General features: G+C 45.1%; 1 protein-coding gene and 1 pseudogene across 2 annotated transcripts; both read right to left on the bottom strand.

The window, feature by feature from the left end:
• Positions 1–778: 778 nt before the first annotated feature.
• Positions 779–6,234, bottom strand: Gprasp2 (G protein-coupled receptor associated sorting protein 2). Its single transcript, XM_004643346.2, has 5 exons — positions 6,035–6,234; positions 5,376–5,504; positions 4,765–4,833; positions 4,401–4,476; positions 779–4,128 (listed from the first exon to the last, which is right to left on the bottom strand). Exon 5 carries the CDS (start codon positions 3,819–3,821, stop codon positions 1,305–1,307), a length of 2,517 nt encoding a protein of 838 aa, XP_004643403.1. The 5' UTR covers positions 3,822–4,128; positions 4,401–4,476; positions 4,765–4,833; positions 5,376–5,504; positions 6,035–6,234; the 3' UTR covers positions 779–1,304.
• A 3,000-nt stretch (positions 6,235–9,234) lies between these two features.
• On the bottom strand, positions 9,235–11,065 carry LOC101590419 (annotated as a pseudogene). Its single transcript, XR_192823.2, has one exon. The product of XR_192823.2 is annotated as a cytosolic purine 5'-nucleotidase pseudogene (transcript).
• Positions 11,066–12,827: the final 1,762 nt, after the last annotated feature.

Below are 12,827 nucleotides of genomic sequence, written 5' to 3'. Positions count from 1 at the left end.
GGGCATGGTGGTGCATACCTGTAATCATAGCACTGGAGAGGCTGAGACAGGAGGATCACTAGGAGTCCGAGCTGTGTAAGAAGACCCTGTACCAAATAAATATACATTTTTAAAAGCAATTTTTTTCCTGAAATCTCACCCATTTACAAATTTTCTAAATGAATTCAAAATTTTTCTTCACAACACTTATTCACTTACGTAACTGTAGCCTTTTTAGCAAGCCCACCCAGAACTTGAGGTACTAGATGCATATTAAATTATTTCCTCAATGTCCATCTCAGAAAGATTTTTGTATGTACATTTTATTCCATACTGCAGAATATATATTGTTTAGGCATACTGAAGGTACACAGTATTTATAAACATTTTTAAAATAGGGTCTAATTGTTCATAGATGACACATTCTTGTTTTACTAAATGCAATACTACCCATGTAATTTCATGTCAATACATCAACCTATACATGATTATTTCAGTAGCTGCATGGCATTTCCATAACTTAAGAGTCCATTTAATGAGAGTCCTTCATTAACACCGTAGGTGACACTGATGCAATACCTGTACTTTGAATTGTAAAATATGCAGAATTGCCTTCTTTAGCTCGCTTAAATTGACTTCATTCTAACTTTTCAAAAGTTTCACTCACTAACCTCCTCCACCCTATTTCAAGCATACTGGTTACATTTATGCTGTAATATACTTTACAGTTACCCTTTTCTTCATACCACCAAGGCCTACTTCCAAGAAAGACTTGTCTCATCCTATCCTTTGGTGACCAATTTAAGTAGTTCCCTCTTCTCTTAAGCTTTCCTGCAGTACTACATCCCACAGCGATCACGCCCTTAAGATCTAAGAATGGGATTTTCTAATAAGCATGTATGTTCATCACACCAATTACCTATGGAGAGAAGTGTTCACATGTATCTACATGTCATTTTTAAAGTGAAAGAGGGTCATTTGTGCCGGTTTTAGCATTGAACTTTATTGAAAACACAGACTCAAGTAGAGAACCACATCTTTAAACAGTGAATAGCAAGGCAGCTTACTCAGATGACTCAGTTCACTGGAAGCTCAACACTAAAAAATATCACAATCTGCACAGCAAGACAAATATCAACAAATATGTTTCAGTTTCAATATTCATTTGGCATCCACAAAATGATCCAGCATAAAACACGAGGTCAACAAGTTAACAGCAGCATTAAAAATATAAGTTACAACATAAAACCAGACTGTGAACACTAAAGCACTATTCAGCGCTCTTTGGAAACATAAGGCTGATCAGCAGCAGGTGGTTAACCACATTAACTCTGTTGTCCCACCTCAGGATCGTTCTGATTGTCTATTTGGACTTGCAGTTGCTTAGCCAACTCCTCAAACTCATGGAATGCAGAAATAAGTGGCTCAAGACTGAAATCATCATCAATGAAGGCCATTGCGCCACTTCTTATAATATTACTGATGTTTTGAAACATTTTAATAACAATCTGAATATTATCATTTGTCTCTTCTATGTTAAAAAGACCCACAAAAACTGACAGAGCTTTGGCACTAAATAGATTTTTTGCCACCTTAAGATTTTCAGACAAGTTCAACAGCATTTTCAGAACATGAAACTTTATTCTTGCATTGCCTGTGGTTAATAAGGTAAGAAACCCAGACATATAATTGGCAACCAGTGTGTGATAGTCAGGAGTCATTGTGAGATGTCTAAGCATCATTATTCCAGTCAGCTGCTCAACGGAATTCACACTATGAGCAAGGGTTTCCTCACACACTTGGCATATGAATGTCTCAATCATATTCAGATTCGGATATGGTGGAGCCATATGAACCATGTTTTCCAAGAAACTTGTCCTAACACGAGAGGACGGATAATTCAGCAATGTTTCAATGAGAGAGACAATGCCTGAATCCCGAATGAAATCCCGGGTAAATTGAGAAGCAGTTCTCATACCCATTGCAATTTTAGAGATTTCTTGAATAAAAGGATCCCGAATTCTGTCCATCAATAGAAGGAGTTCTTCGAACTCTACAGCCCCAATTTTAAGCTCACACTGTATGCAGCTACAAGACCAATTCTCAGGGTCTGCACTCTCCTTGATTTTAAGGTGTTCACGAATTTCTTGGACTGACCGGTAGGAAGGATCATATTGAAATGGAAACACAGAGTCAAACTGACCAGGTTCAAACAAAAAATCATCCTCTTCCCCTTCTTGGCTAAGTTCCATGTTGTTGGGCTTTCCTTCAACTGCTTCATAAGACCCCTCAGGAATTCTAAAAGAAGTCAGGGGCGGAAAGCCAATTGCACGATAAGGACGTTTGTATGGAACAGTAACCTCATCCCAGGATTTGGGCCTGTTTGATTCATCAGGTTCTTCCACTGAATTTCCAAACCTGCAATTGACCCTGTACACAGGATTAGGATTTAGGTCAAAGCAGGCCTCATCTCTATCCCAGAACCAGGATCCAAATATGGCCTCTTCTTCAGACTCAGGTCTGGCCTCTTTGGCCAAAGCCCCCAAATTGGACTTTTCTTCAGTCCAGAACAATGATCCACCAATGGCCCCCTCCTCAGCTCCTGACTCAGATTCACAAATTGCTGAAGCTCCAGCCTCCAAACTGGCCTCTTTTTCTGCCCAGAACCAGGACCCAATAATAACTTCTTCTTTATACCTGGGCTCTTGTTCAGCTCTATTACTGATTTTAACATCTTTCTGGGACCTGGGTTTCAAGATGTTATTAGGCTCTTCCTTGTCTCTGGGCCTGAATCTACTACTGGCTTCTCCAGACAGAAACCAGGACTCCTTATAGAACTCATCTTCAGACTCAGATTCAAAACAGTCCTCTCTCTTTGTTCTGAGTTTAGACCTGGCATTTGTCTCCTCCCTCACTCGGGGTCTGAACAAGTTACTGGTATTTTCCCCAGTCCAAAAGCAGAATGGGCTGCCAGCCTCATCCTCAGACCCAGACCAAGAATCAAAATAGGTCTCTTGCTTGGATCTGGGCCTGGACCTGAGGTTAGTCTGATGTTTAGCCCTGTGCCTGGACCTGGTATTAGCTTCTTCCCTGGGCCATGATCTGATACTAGTCTCTTCTCCACCCCACAAAGAAGACACAGCAGAGGTCTCATCTGCTGACCAAAATCCAGATTCAATAGAGACATCCTCTCTGTTTCTGGGCCTGGGATAGCACCAAGAACCTCCGTTAGTCTCCTGTCCTTTTACAAACCATGGTTGGACTAATGTCTGGACCTGAAGTCTAGAAAAGGTTTCAGAGTCCACATCGACCAGTTCTGAATCATCAGACAAGCATTTGGATTTAGTAACTGACCCAGAATCAGTACGGACCAATGGCCATGTGACAGCATTAGACTGGGATGCTCCATCTCCTTGAGATAATGCCTCAGCCCCGAACTCAGTTTGGGACCACGCCAGAGCATCATCCTTAGGCCTTGCCCCAGGGATTGCCTTGGCCTCGGTCTTAGGACGTGCACCACCCACTGCCCTCCCATCAGTTTTGGGCCTTGCTCCAGCCATGACTGGGGACTCAATCTTAGGCCTTGCTCCAGGTATAGCTGAGGTCTCTGATTTAGGTCTTGCCCCAGCTATTGCTGTTGACTCTGTTTTGGATCTTGCTCCAGGCACAGGCTTAGATTCAGTTTTAGGCTTTGCTCCGGCCATTACCTGGGTCTGGGGTCTAACTTTGGGTCTGACCACCAAAGGGACTTCATTCTCTCGCTCAGCCCCACCAATGCCCTCTTCCCCGACCTTTTTTTCAGGCTTAGCCTGGGCACTAGACTCAACTTCTGCCCCAGTCATGGTAAAAGGTAACAGAGAAAGCTCAATTAAGTACCCACACGACACTTTCAGTCTATACAACAGATCTATCACAGATCTGAACCTTGGCACACTTTTTTTATGATGCAGGAGATAAAGTGAAGAAGACGACTTAAAATCGATCCAGCAGTTACTCGGGCTCCTACCCAAACACAATCTCAGTCAAAAATACAGATAATGTGAAGAAGAGGCACAACCAGGTTGGGGTGTACTAAATGGTTCCTGGATGAGTGCAGAACTACTCGGGGTGGTGGCCAGCAGAACTTCAGCACTACCACAGGAGGTGGATCTACAAGAGAGAGAACAAGACGGGGAATTGAATCTCTTACCCAACCGCATTGCCTCATGCAGAGACATACCCAGAAACTGGAGCTGAATGCTAGGCAGAAAAACTAAGCTATGAGAAAGTCTCTCTGGCCTTCTGGCCTGCTACAAAATAGGTATGGGGATGGTGGCGAAGGGAGTTCCCAATGAAGAAGCAGAGAAGCTCCACGACTGGACCCTAATCACCTCAGCAGCGTCCACTACTCTACCCAAGAGTGAACCCACACCCATACGAACCTGAACCGGTGTGCTGCAATCTCCCACTCCTTTCTTTGTTCAAGTGATATTAGTCCCCACAGTCGACTGCAGCCTCCTACAGACAAACACATAGGAGAAGATGGATTCTGAATCCTCAGGAGAGAGGCATACACCCTGGCCTGAGGCAAATCTCTCTTCCTCAGCTTAAGGGGCTAAGCTCTCCAAAATTCCAGCCTCCTGCTGTCAGGGCCTATCCCACCATTCAGAAAATATCTAGTAGGAAAGGGACAAGGAATGCTGTGGCAATCTGCAAAACTAGCATCTGTGGCCTTACATCCACTTGGATCAAAGCCACCTGCCTCTCTTCCTCAGGAGGTGTCTCCTGCATCGCCCCCCTTCTCACCAGCCTCCAGAGATGTGAGCGCGTCTCCTTTTTTGCTTTCTTCAAGAACCGACCAGCCTTAAAGCAGGCCTGTGGGCAAACAGATGAAAAGGTGAAGAGAAGTCAGGAAACAGTGATAGCATCTGAGCTCAGTGAGCAGATAAAAATTAAAGACAGGTGTCTCTCTAGTATCTCTTTCTAGATCTGGGGACCTTCTGGTCTACTATCCTTCCTTATTTGGTCCCTGTTGCAGTGTTCCAGAGGTAAGAAGCCTTGTCTGGACTTCATCACTCTTGTCATTATTTCCACCTCCAATTCTGATGATCCACCACTAGGTGTACCACACTCTCTTATCCTGCGCAGCAGAAAACAGAGGAAGGGCATAGTATATTCTAGAAAGCATGTTGTGAAGTCTTAGTTATGACTCCCTCATCACCCCTTACACAAGCCCATGTTTTCAGGCCCCTGTTGGGAGCACCAGGGTGGGTGTTGGGGGGGGTAGGGAAAATGCCTGGATGGTCCCTAGCAAGAATAAGATTAGGAAGCACCCCATAAGCTTGATCGGCACGGGCCACAGTCACCTCACTCTTATTTGGGTCTCTATTCAATGCCCACCCACCTACCCTACACACCTCCAAACATCCAGGCCATTTTTCTGCTTCTCCTTTTTCTCAAGCCTCTCCTGTACAGATGTGCACTGTGGGGAGTGAGGATTCAGCAGACCTAGGGCTCAGACAGGAGACTGTGACATCAACAGGTGCCTGGGGTAAGGGAGAGAATGCTGGACGCGGGGTCCAAAAGGCCCCGCTCAGAATCGAGGCCCCACCGGCAAGGCTACTCATCTTCCTTCTGCCAGCTGGCTGCACACGGGGTCTGCATACCAGCCCCAAGTCGATCTGGCAGAGAGCTGGGAGCAGTGGTGTTCCCGGTGCCCCTGCCTCCGTTCCCAGTCACCCTTCTTCCTGCAGCACCCCACAACCCGCCAAGGCCCTCTCCAGGTGGGCAGACAGCATGGAGGGCGGGGCGCGGGCGCCCGCAGAGCAGCGGCGGGGAGGCAGCAGCATCGCCCCCCGCCCCAAGACCCACAGCGCCTCTCGGCCTCCTTCTGGCCAGGGCCGGCCCGCTCAGCTCAGCGTCCCCTGGCCGCCAGGACTCCGGACACTGCGCACCTCTTTCCTGGAGCGGCCGCGCCTGCTCGCCTCCCCTCGGGGCTGCCAGGTTCTGGGGGGGGTGGCACCTGCGCCCCAGCACACCCTCACTTTCGTCGCGTCGCGGGGCGCCCCCTCCTCACCTGCTCGCCGCTCGCCCGCAGCCCGGCGCCCCGATTGCCACCGCTCCCAGCGCTCTGCCAGCAGAACTGCGAAGACGCGCGCCCACGCCTCTGCAGCAGAGCCGGCAGGGGCTGCGCAGGACTCGATGCGGCAGGACCCGTTTGCCGCGAGCGTGTCGGGAAGGGGCGGAGGGATACCGCGGGGCCGCAGACGCCCCCTCCCAGGCCCACCGTAGTTCCGACCCGGACGTGGGCGGGGCCGGCGCCAGCCGCAGTCTGCGAGCTTGCGCAGCAGCAGCGTGCCTCGGGGTCTAGGCGCGCCCTCACGTGCAGACCACTGCTCGAGCCCGGCCGCGACACGACGCCACGCTGCTCTGCCTTGTGGGTCTGGTGGGGACTCTGGGCTGCGGGGTTGCGCGGGGAGGGCGCGGTGACCTCGGGAGGCTGGCAGCGGGGGTGCTGGAGGCAGTGGCGGATGGATACCAACTGCCCCTCTGAAAGGCTGCACTGCAGTCTAAATAGAGCCTGCCCCCTCCTCTGCAGGCCCCCTCCTTTCTCGACGCTGGGGGAGGGGGCGCCAAGGAGTGTGGGCTGGGGTAGGTGCGACTGCGCAGCACAGCGCCAGGGCAGCTGCCCCATGTTGTCTTCCTATTGTCTCTAGCCCTGAAGGTGGGGAATGCTCTTCTGCTCTTCAGGGAAACCAGCGGTAGGAGAGCCCCTCAAGCATGCTCCTCTTGCAGAGGAAGGCTGACCTAGACCTGTAGGCCTAGGAAACCAAGCACAGCTCTGGGCCCAGACTCACTCTCTCTGCCACACCAATTGTCAATTCTCAAGGGAGTTCCTTTGGTCACTGGTGTCCCCACAGTTGCCCAGGAAGAAGGCCTTCACCTGAAAAGGCATGCAGGGAGCTAGTTCCACAGTCCTCTTTCCTAGCTGCATAAGACCCTAGGCTCAGGCACCAGGTAGGACTTCAGCCCTGGCTCCCAACCCACTGTTCTTCCATGATTCTTTTTGCCATTCTCTCCAGGCCCTCATGGTATTTGGCAGCGTGCACATGTGACCCGGATCCGAAGCAGCTTGAATCTCATAGCCATTTGCCTAAGTTCCCCAGTTATTTCCAAGCAAAGGAGGAACTTGCATCCTTTCCTTTCACCCCTACATTCTTCTATTCTTGAGTTTTTCCTGTCCATGCTTGTTGCTTTGGACAAATGGGGCAACACAAAATTGATCAGTCTCTGCTGTCCATTTCAAAACTCACTTATACCCCTCCTTCACTATGTTTGTCAGAATAATCTGGCTCCAAGGGTACCCACATATTTTCCCCTAGGACATATAAATGTATGTTGCCTGGCAAAGGACAATTAAGTTTGTAGATGGAATTAAGGTTACTGATCCGTTGAGTTTAACATAAGATTATGCTGGATTATTTTGGCCAGTATAATTTCAGGAGTTCTGCAGAGGCTGTGTGTCATCAGGAGGCAGAAAATGCAGTGTCCTTGTGGAGCAGCCTGAGAAAAACTACACACCCATTGTTGGCTTTAAAGACAGGGGAATCAGAAGTCTGGAAAGGTGGAAAAGGGAAAAATTTTCACCCAGAAACACTAGAAGAAAAATAGCTCTGCTAACTGGTTTTATTGTAGTGAGAGCTTTTTCTTCAGATTGCCCATATTCCATACTCTAAGGTAATAAATTTATATTATTTTAAGCCATCCTGTTTGCAACACAGTTGGCCTTCCATATCCATAGTCCCTGGATCTGTTGATACAACCAAACCTGAAGGATAAATATTTGTATTAAAAATGGGTATTGAAGATGTATAAACTTTGTCCAAGTCTTTATTCCTTTTTTTTGGTAGGACAGTTTCAATAATTGACACATTGCACACATTCTTCCTAGTGGTTAATTGCTGTACAAGATGTGGACATGATATCCTATTTACAGACACCATTAGAACAAATCCCTCTATTCATTAAGAGAATGTAACTATATATCTATCCTAACCAAGGTCTTTATTCCTTGATTTATACAACCTAGTAATTATCTATGTAGAATTTGTTGCCTTAGTTATTATACATAATGTAGACATAATTTAAATTGTATGGGGTCCTGTGTTTATATTACATGCAAGTACTATGCTCCTTTGAATAAGCCTCTGGAGATTTCTTAATCTGTGGGGACCCTTTAATTTTGTGTGGATAACATGGGAGAATTTTAGTTCTTTGTAGCAGTGGAAGTAGCATACTTTCACCATCTTTATAAGGTCTATTTTATTGACGTTCTTACGGTACTTCATTTCTGGAACGATCTAGTTTTAGTTCATGTGTCCCTATTTTAACATTGACTCTACAACCCCTTCTTTTTTAAAAAAGCAATTTTTATATATGCCCACAAGACTCATACTGGACCGTGTTATTTTTGCTGAACACGGCTGATATTTCACAGTAATAAAAGGAAATCCTATTTTTACCATGGAGTTTCTTATATTTCCACATCATCATTTATTGAATACCAGATATTTATTATAGCTATAATATTTAGATGACAGGAAAGAATAGTTGGATGATTCTGTACCTTTTATGGGAACACATAGGTATTATGTATCAGAGGAAGATGATTTTTAGCTGTGTTGTTTAAATGGACCTGACAGAATGGTGGATTGTTTTCTTTTTTGTCTCACAGTATAGTCTCTTGAGTGAGCTCCAAAATTGTGAGATGAGGGTCTGGGGTCTGATGGTATTTGTGTGTGTGTGGTTTTTTAAAATGTATTTAGTGTAGGGTCTCACTACACAGACGAGACTCGTAGCGATCCTCTGTTTTCAGCCTCGCAGGCACTGGGATTACAGGTGCACACCATCACCATGCCCAGTCTCAATCAATGTCTCAGCAAGCCCCGGGAGGTGGGGCTGGCACAACATGCCGGGGATCAAACCCCAGTCCTTGCATTTACCTAAGCAGGCACTTTAATTTGCTGAGCTATCTGGCCGGCCCTCTGATGGTATTTGAGGGGGTATGTGGTATGTGTGTCAATCATTTTGTCTTCTCTTATTTGCTCCTTTTATTTCTTAAGTCATTACTGTCTTTAATTTTTAAAATAAGTTTATGTTGAGTATTTACCTTGTCTTAAGTAGTATGGACCCAGTGGAAATTAGAAAGAAGTAGAGAGCTTATATCAACTTGTGATTTCCTTTTTTTTAAGCAAGTATCTCTCTATGATTAAATATTTAAAGTTCAAAACCTTTGCAGATGTACTTCTGAAGGAGCTCCCCACACTCTGAGAGAACCCTGAGGACAGCCTTTGCTCCCGGAGTTCTGCTGGCGCCTGCTGCTTGGATGCTCAGGCTCAGGTTTTCCTCAATCTTCTCCTCTTCCTCCTCCTCAATTATCATCTTTATTATGGCAGTGTGCAGTTTTTTTTGGGGGGGGACAGTGGGAAGAGGTTGGGGGGTTTGATCTCACTGCTGGACCTCCTCAGCTGTTGCCACTTGTAGTCGGTGTCCTTGAAATCCACGGAGGTGCGGTTGCATGCAGAAAGGGGCAACTCCATCTCATCAATGTCCACATGTGTGCTCCATGGTAGACTCATGCGGCATCAGGCCATGGGCAGCTCTGAAGAGGTAGCTGAATGGATCATATAGCAGGTTGTTGAAGGACGCAGCATAGAAATCAACATAGCACATCATTTGACTGGCAAAAAGTGTCTGCTGGCAGCCACTGCGAAAGAGGCTCCCCATTATCCTATAGCACATATCCATGTCGTGCATGACTTTCTTAATCCATCTCTGGATGGAATTTATGTCTGGGCGCTCATTGCTACTGTTGTCAAGGTGCTTGTAGAGTTCAGCCAGGAAAATGTCCAAGCTCTGAAGTTCTTCAAAAAGTGAACTCTTGTCAGTCCAGACATGCAGCTTCTGTGTGAGTTCAGGAATGACCAGGAAAGTTCACCACCCTTGCCATTTCTTTGATTTTAAAATATCTCCAAAAATGTGATCTCCAATATATAAAATGTCTCTTTAGCTCCCAACAGATCACAGATTGTATCAGATGACTGCCTGAGTAGCCGTACTGCAGGGGGCCTGTGTAGGTGCCAATCTTCAGCTTGCCAGTTTTTGTGTCCACTTGCCACAGTACTGTGCCTTCTCCAAAGAAGAGTGGTTTCCGTGCATCCACTATGGTCAGGTCAAAATAGGACTGCCGCAGCCTATGAGTGCTCCTGGGCTTGGGGCCATGTGGGAAGTCAAACAGGTAAGTCATAATTTTATCTGTATACTTATAGTCGCTGTTGGTAGCAAGAAATACTTTGCCTGCTTCCTTCATCTGGCTCAGAAGCAAAGGCAGTTTTCCATCTTTGACTACATACTTTTCAAGATTTTCAACTGTCTTTTCCTTAAGGAAGCCCTTGTAATGGACCCAGTCAACAGCATCTCTTATATCCCGCAGTATACTCCAGTAGGACATGAAAACAGGTACCGTCTTTAAATCTTGTCTCACGGCTGGTATATCTAGGACAATTAGTAAAAAAAAAATCTATTAGGCCAACAAGTAGGTTTCTGGCAGGTTGAATAATGTGTTTAGAATGTAAAATCTTTCAGTGTCATCTCATTGGGTAAATTTGTTTGGATATTGTTCTCTAGTTTCTGGATCTCTTATGAAGTCAAATCCATGTGCACAGACCAAGAGGTTGCCATAAGCATCAACTTTCAAAAGATTTCCATATAGTGTATCAAAGACAAGTCCTCTGGTAGGGAATGTAGAATCCTAAGTGAAGCTGAGCAGTTCCTGGGGATACCCAACAGAAACAAGTCTCTCCATAGACTCATACTCCGGGGACTTGTACACAGCGAGGGTACACTCCATATCAAAACCAGAACACTTTATTTTTTCCATGGCTAAACTTTGGTTCACAAACACCCAATGATAGGCTTCTCACCGATACATTTTTACAGCATGCTTATCCATATTTGTAGGCATATCTGCTGCATTCTGTAACCGATCACTCCAGGAGGTGGTCATTTTAATTGTATGTAGAATTCTTTTCCACCGCTCAGCAGCAACCCCAGCATGCAAATCTGTGCTTTCCTTCTTATTCAGGTTTCTATCCTAAAACTCTATGGACATTTGTAAGTTATGCCAGCACATTTTTCTGGTAAGTCTGAAAGTGCTAGATTCTTGAATTCATGATATTTATTTGCACATGTGTGGCTAACCTTTACTGTAAGACTGAACTATCTATTGGATAATTTGCTGCCAGTTAATTTAGAAAGCATGAACTATGCCTGAACAGCATTAGCTTAACTGAGAAAGACCCTGTCTCAAACTTCTTATGCTCATTAGCTCAGAGTAATATTACAAAGTATGGACCACTACCAGAAAGTACTACTATTTTGTACAACACAAGAGGAAACTATGTCAGAGAAAGTGAAATATTGTCGTTAAAGTCAGAGACCAATTAAAAGATGCTAGATGCTAACCTGTGTCTTCTGGCTTGCTAAGCACTGTGTACTCCTAAAATAGATTTCAGACCAACAGGTTGAAATAGTCGTGATTTGACTACACAGTATGTGCACTAGCAGTTGTGTAACCCTAATTTGCTTCTGAAATCTAAATTTTTCTTTCTTTTTTCTTTTCTTTCTTTTTTTCTTTTTATTTTTCTTTTTTTTTTCTTTTTTTTTTGCCTAACTGGGGATTGAACTCAGGCCCTTGTGCTTGCCAGGGAAGCACTTATTCCACTGAGCCATCTCCCCAGCCCTGAAATCTAAATTTCAAAAACAACCAAGTTTAGTTATTTTTGTCCCATTGCTGCAACAAGATACCCAACATCCAAAATTAAGGGAGGAAGGGTTTATTTAGCTCAAAGTTTGTAAAGATTTAAGTCCGTAATCTGCTGGCATCAAAGTAGGTTGGCACATTGCAGAGAGTTAAGAGTTCACAATGGCAGAAGACAGCAAAAGCAACAAATGAGAGTCAGTCTTCTTTCTGTTTCTAATATCCAGTTTACTGGAATTAAGACAGTGCCAATCCAATGAGTGGACTGATCCAGCAACCACCCTCCCTTAATCCCAACATTGCACTGTGAATTAATCCACTCTAGAATCAGCCACCTTCATAAAAACCATATGACCTAATGAACTGGGGAGATCTCTAGGCACAAACCATAGTATTCTTCCCCTGGCATCCCAAAGACTCATGCATATGAGCAAGAAGCACTTAGTTCATCTCCATGAGTTGTGAAAATCCTAACAATTCAGCATTTATTTTTTTGTGGTACCAAGGATTGAATTTAGGACCCTGCGCTCGCCAGGCAAGTGCTTATTCTATTGAGCTATCTCCCTGGTCTTTTTTTTTTAATTGCCTTTTTAAAAAAAAATTATTTATTTATGTGTGTGTGTGGCCAGCTCAGCCCACCAGGGGGCAGGGCTGGCTGGCATGTGGTGCTGGGGGATTGAACCGCGGTCCCTGTGCTTTGCTAAGCTTGTTCTAAGTGGGTGCTTTAGACCACTGAGCCATCTCACCAGCCCCTCCCTGGTCTTTTTTGTTGTTGTTGTTGTTTTTCTATTTTTTTTCAGCATTTCTGAAAAGTCCAAGTTAAAAGCCTCCTCTGAGATTTAAGCCAAATTCTTAGTTTTGATTCCCCATATAAATGAAAAAAAGTAAAACATTTCCAATATTCAATAGCAAAAGATGGACATTTCCATTGCAAAAGTTACACATTGGGATACCAAAGCAGATTCAAAATCCAGCATGACAGATAGTAAATCTTTTAGTTCATGTGCAGCATCTGAGCTTATCTGAGGTATGATGTGACTCCAAGGGCTTG

The sequence above is a fragment of the Octodon degus genome, unplaced genomic scaffold (assembly GCF_000260255.1).
Source record: "Octodon degus isolate 3935 unplaced genomic scaffold, OctDeg1.0 scaffold00171, whole genome shotgun sequence".
In the NCBI taxonomy this organism is placed as follows: Eukaryota; Metazoa; Chordata; class Mammalia; order Rodentia; family Octodontidae; genus Octodon; species Octodon degus.
This window is presented reverse-complemented; position numbering and strand designations above follow the sequence as displayed.

What these genes read in the sequence shown, in the direction of transcription:
- Gprasp2 (XM_004643346.2), bottom strand. Translation starts at nt 3,821, where the DNA reads ATGACTGGGGCAGAAGTTGAGTCTAGTGCCCAGGCTAAGCCTGAAAAA.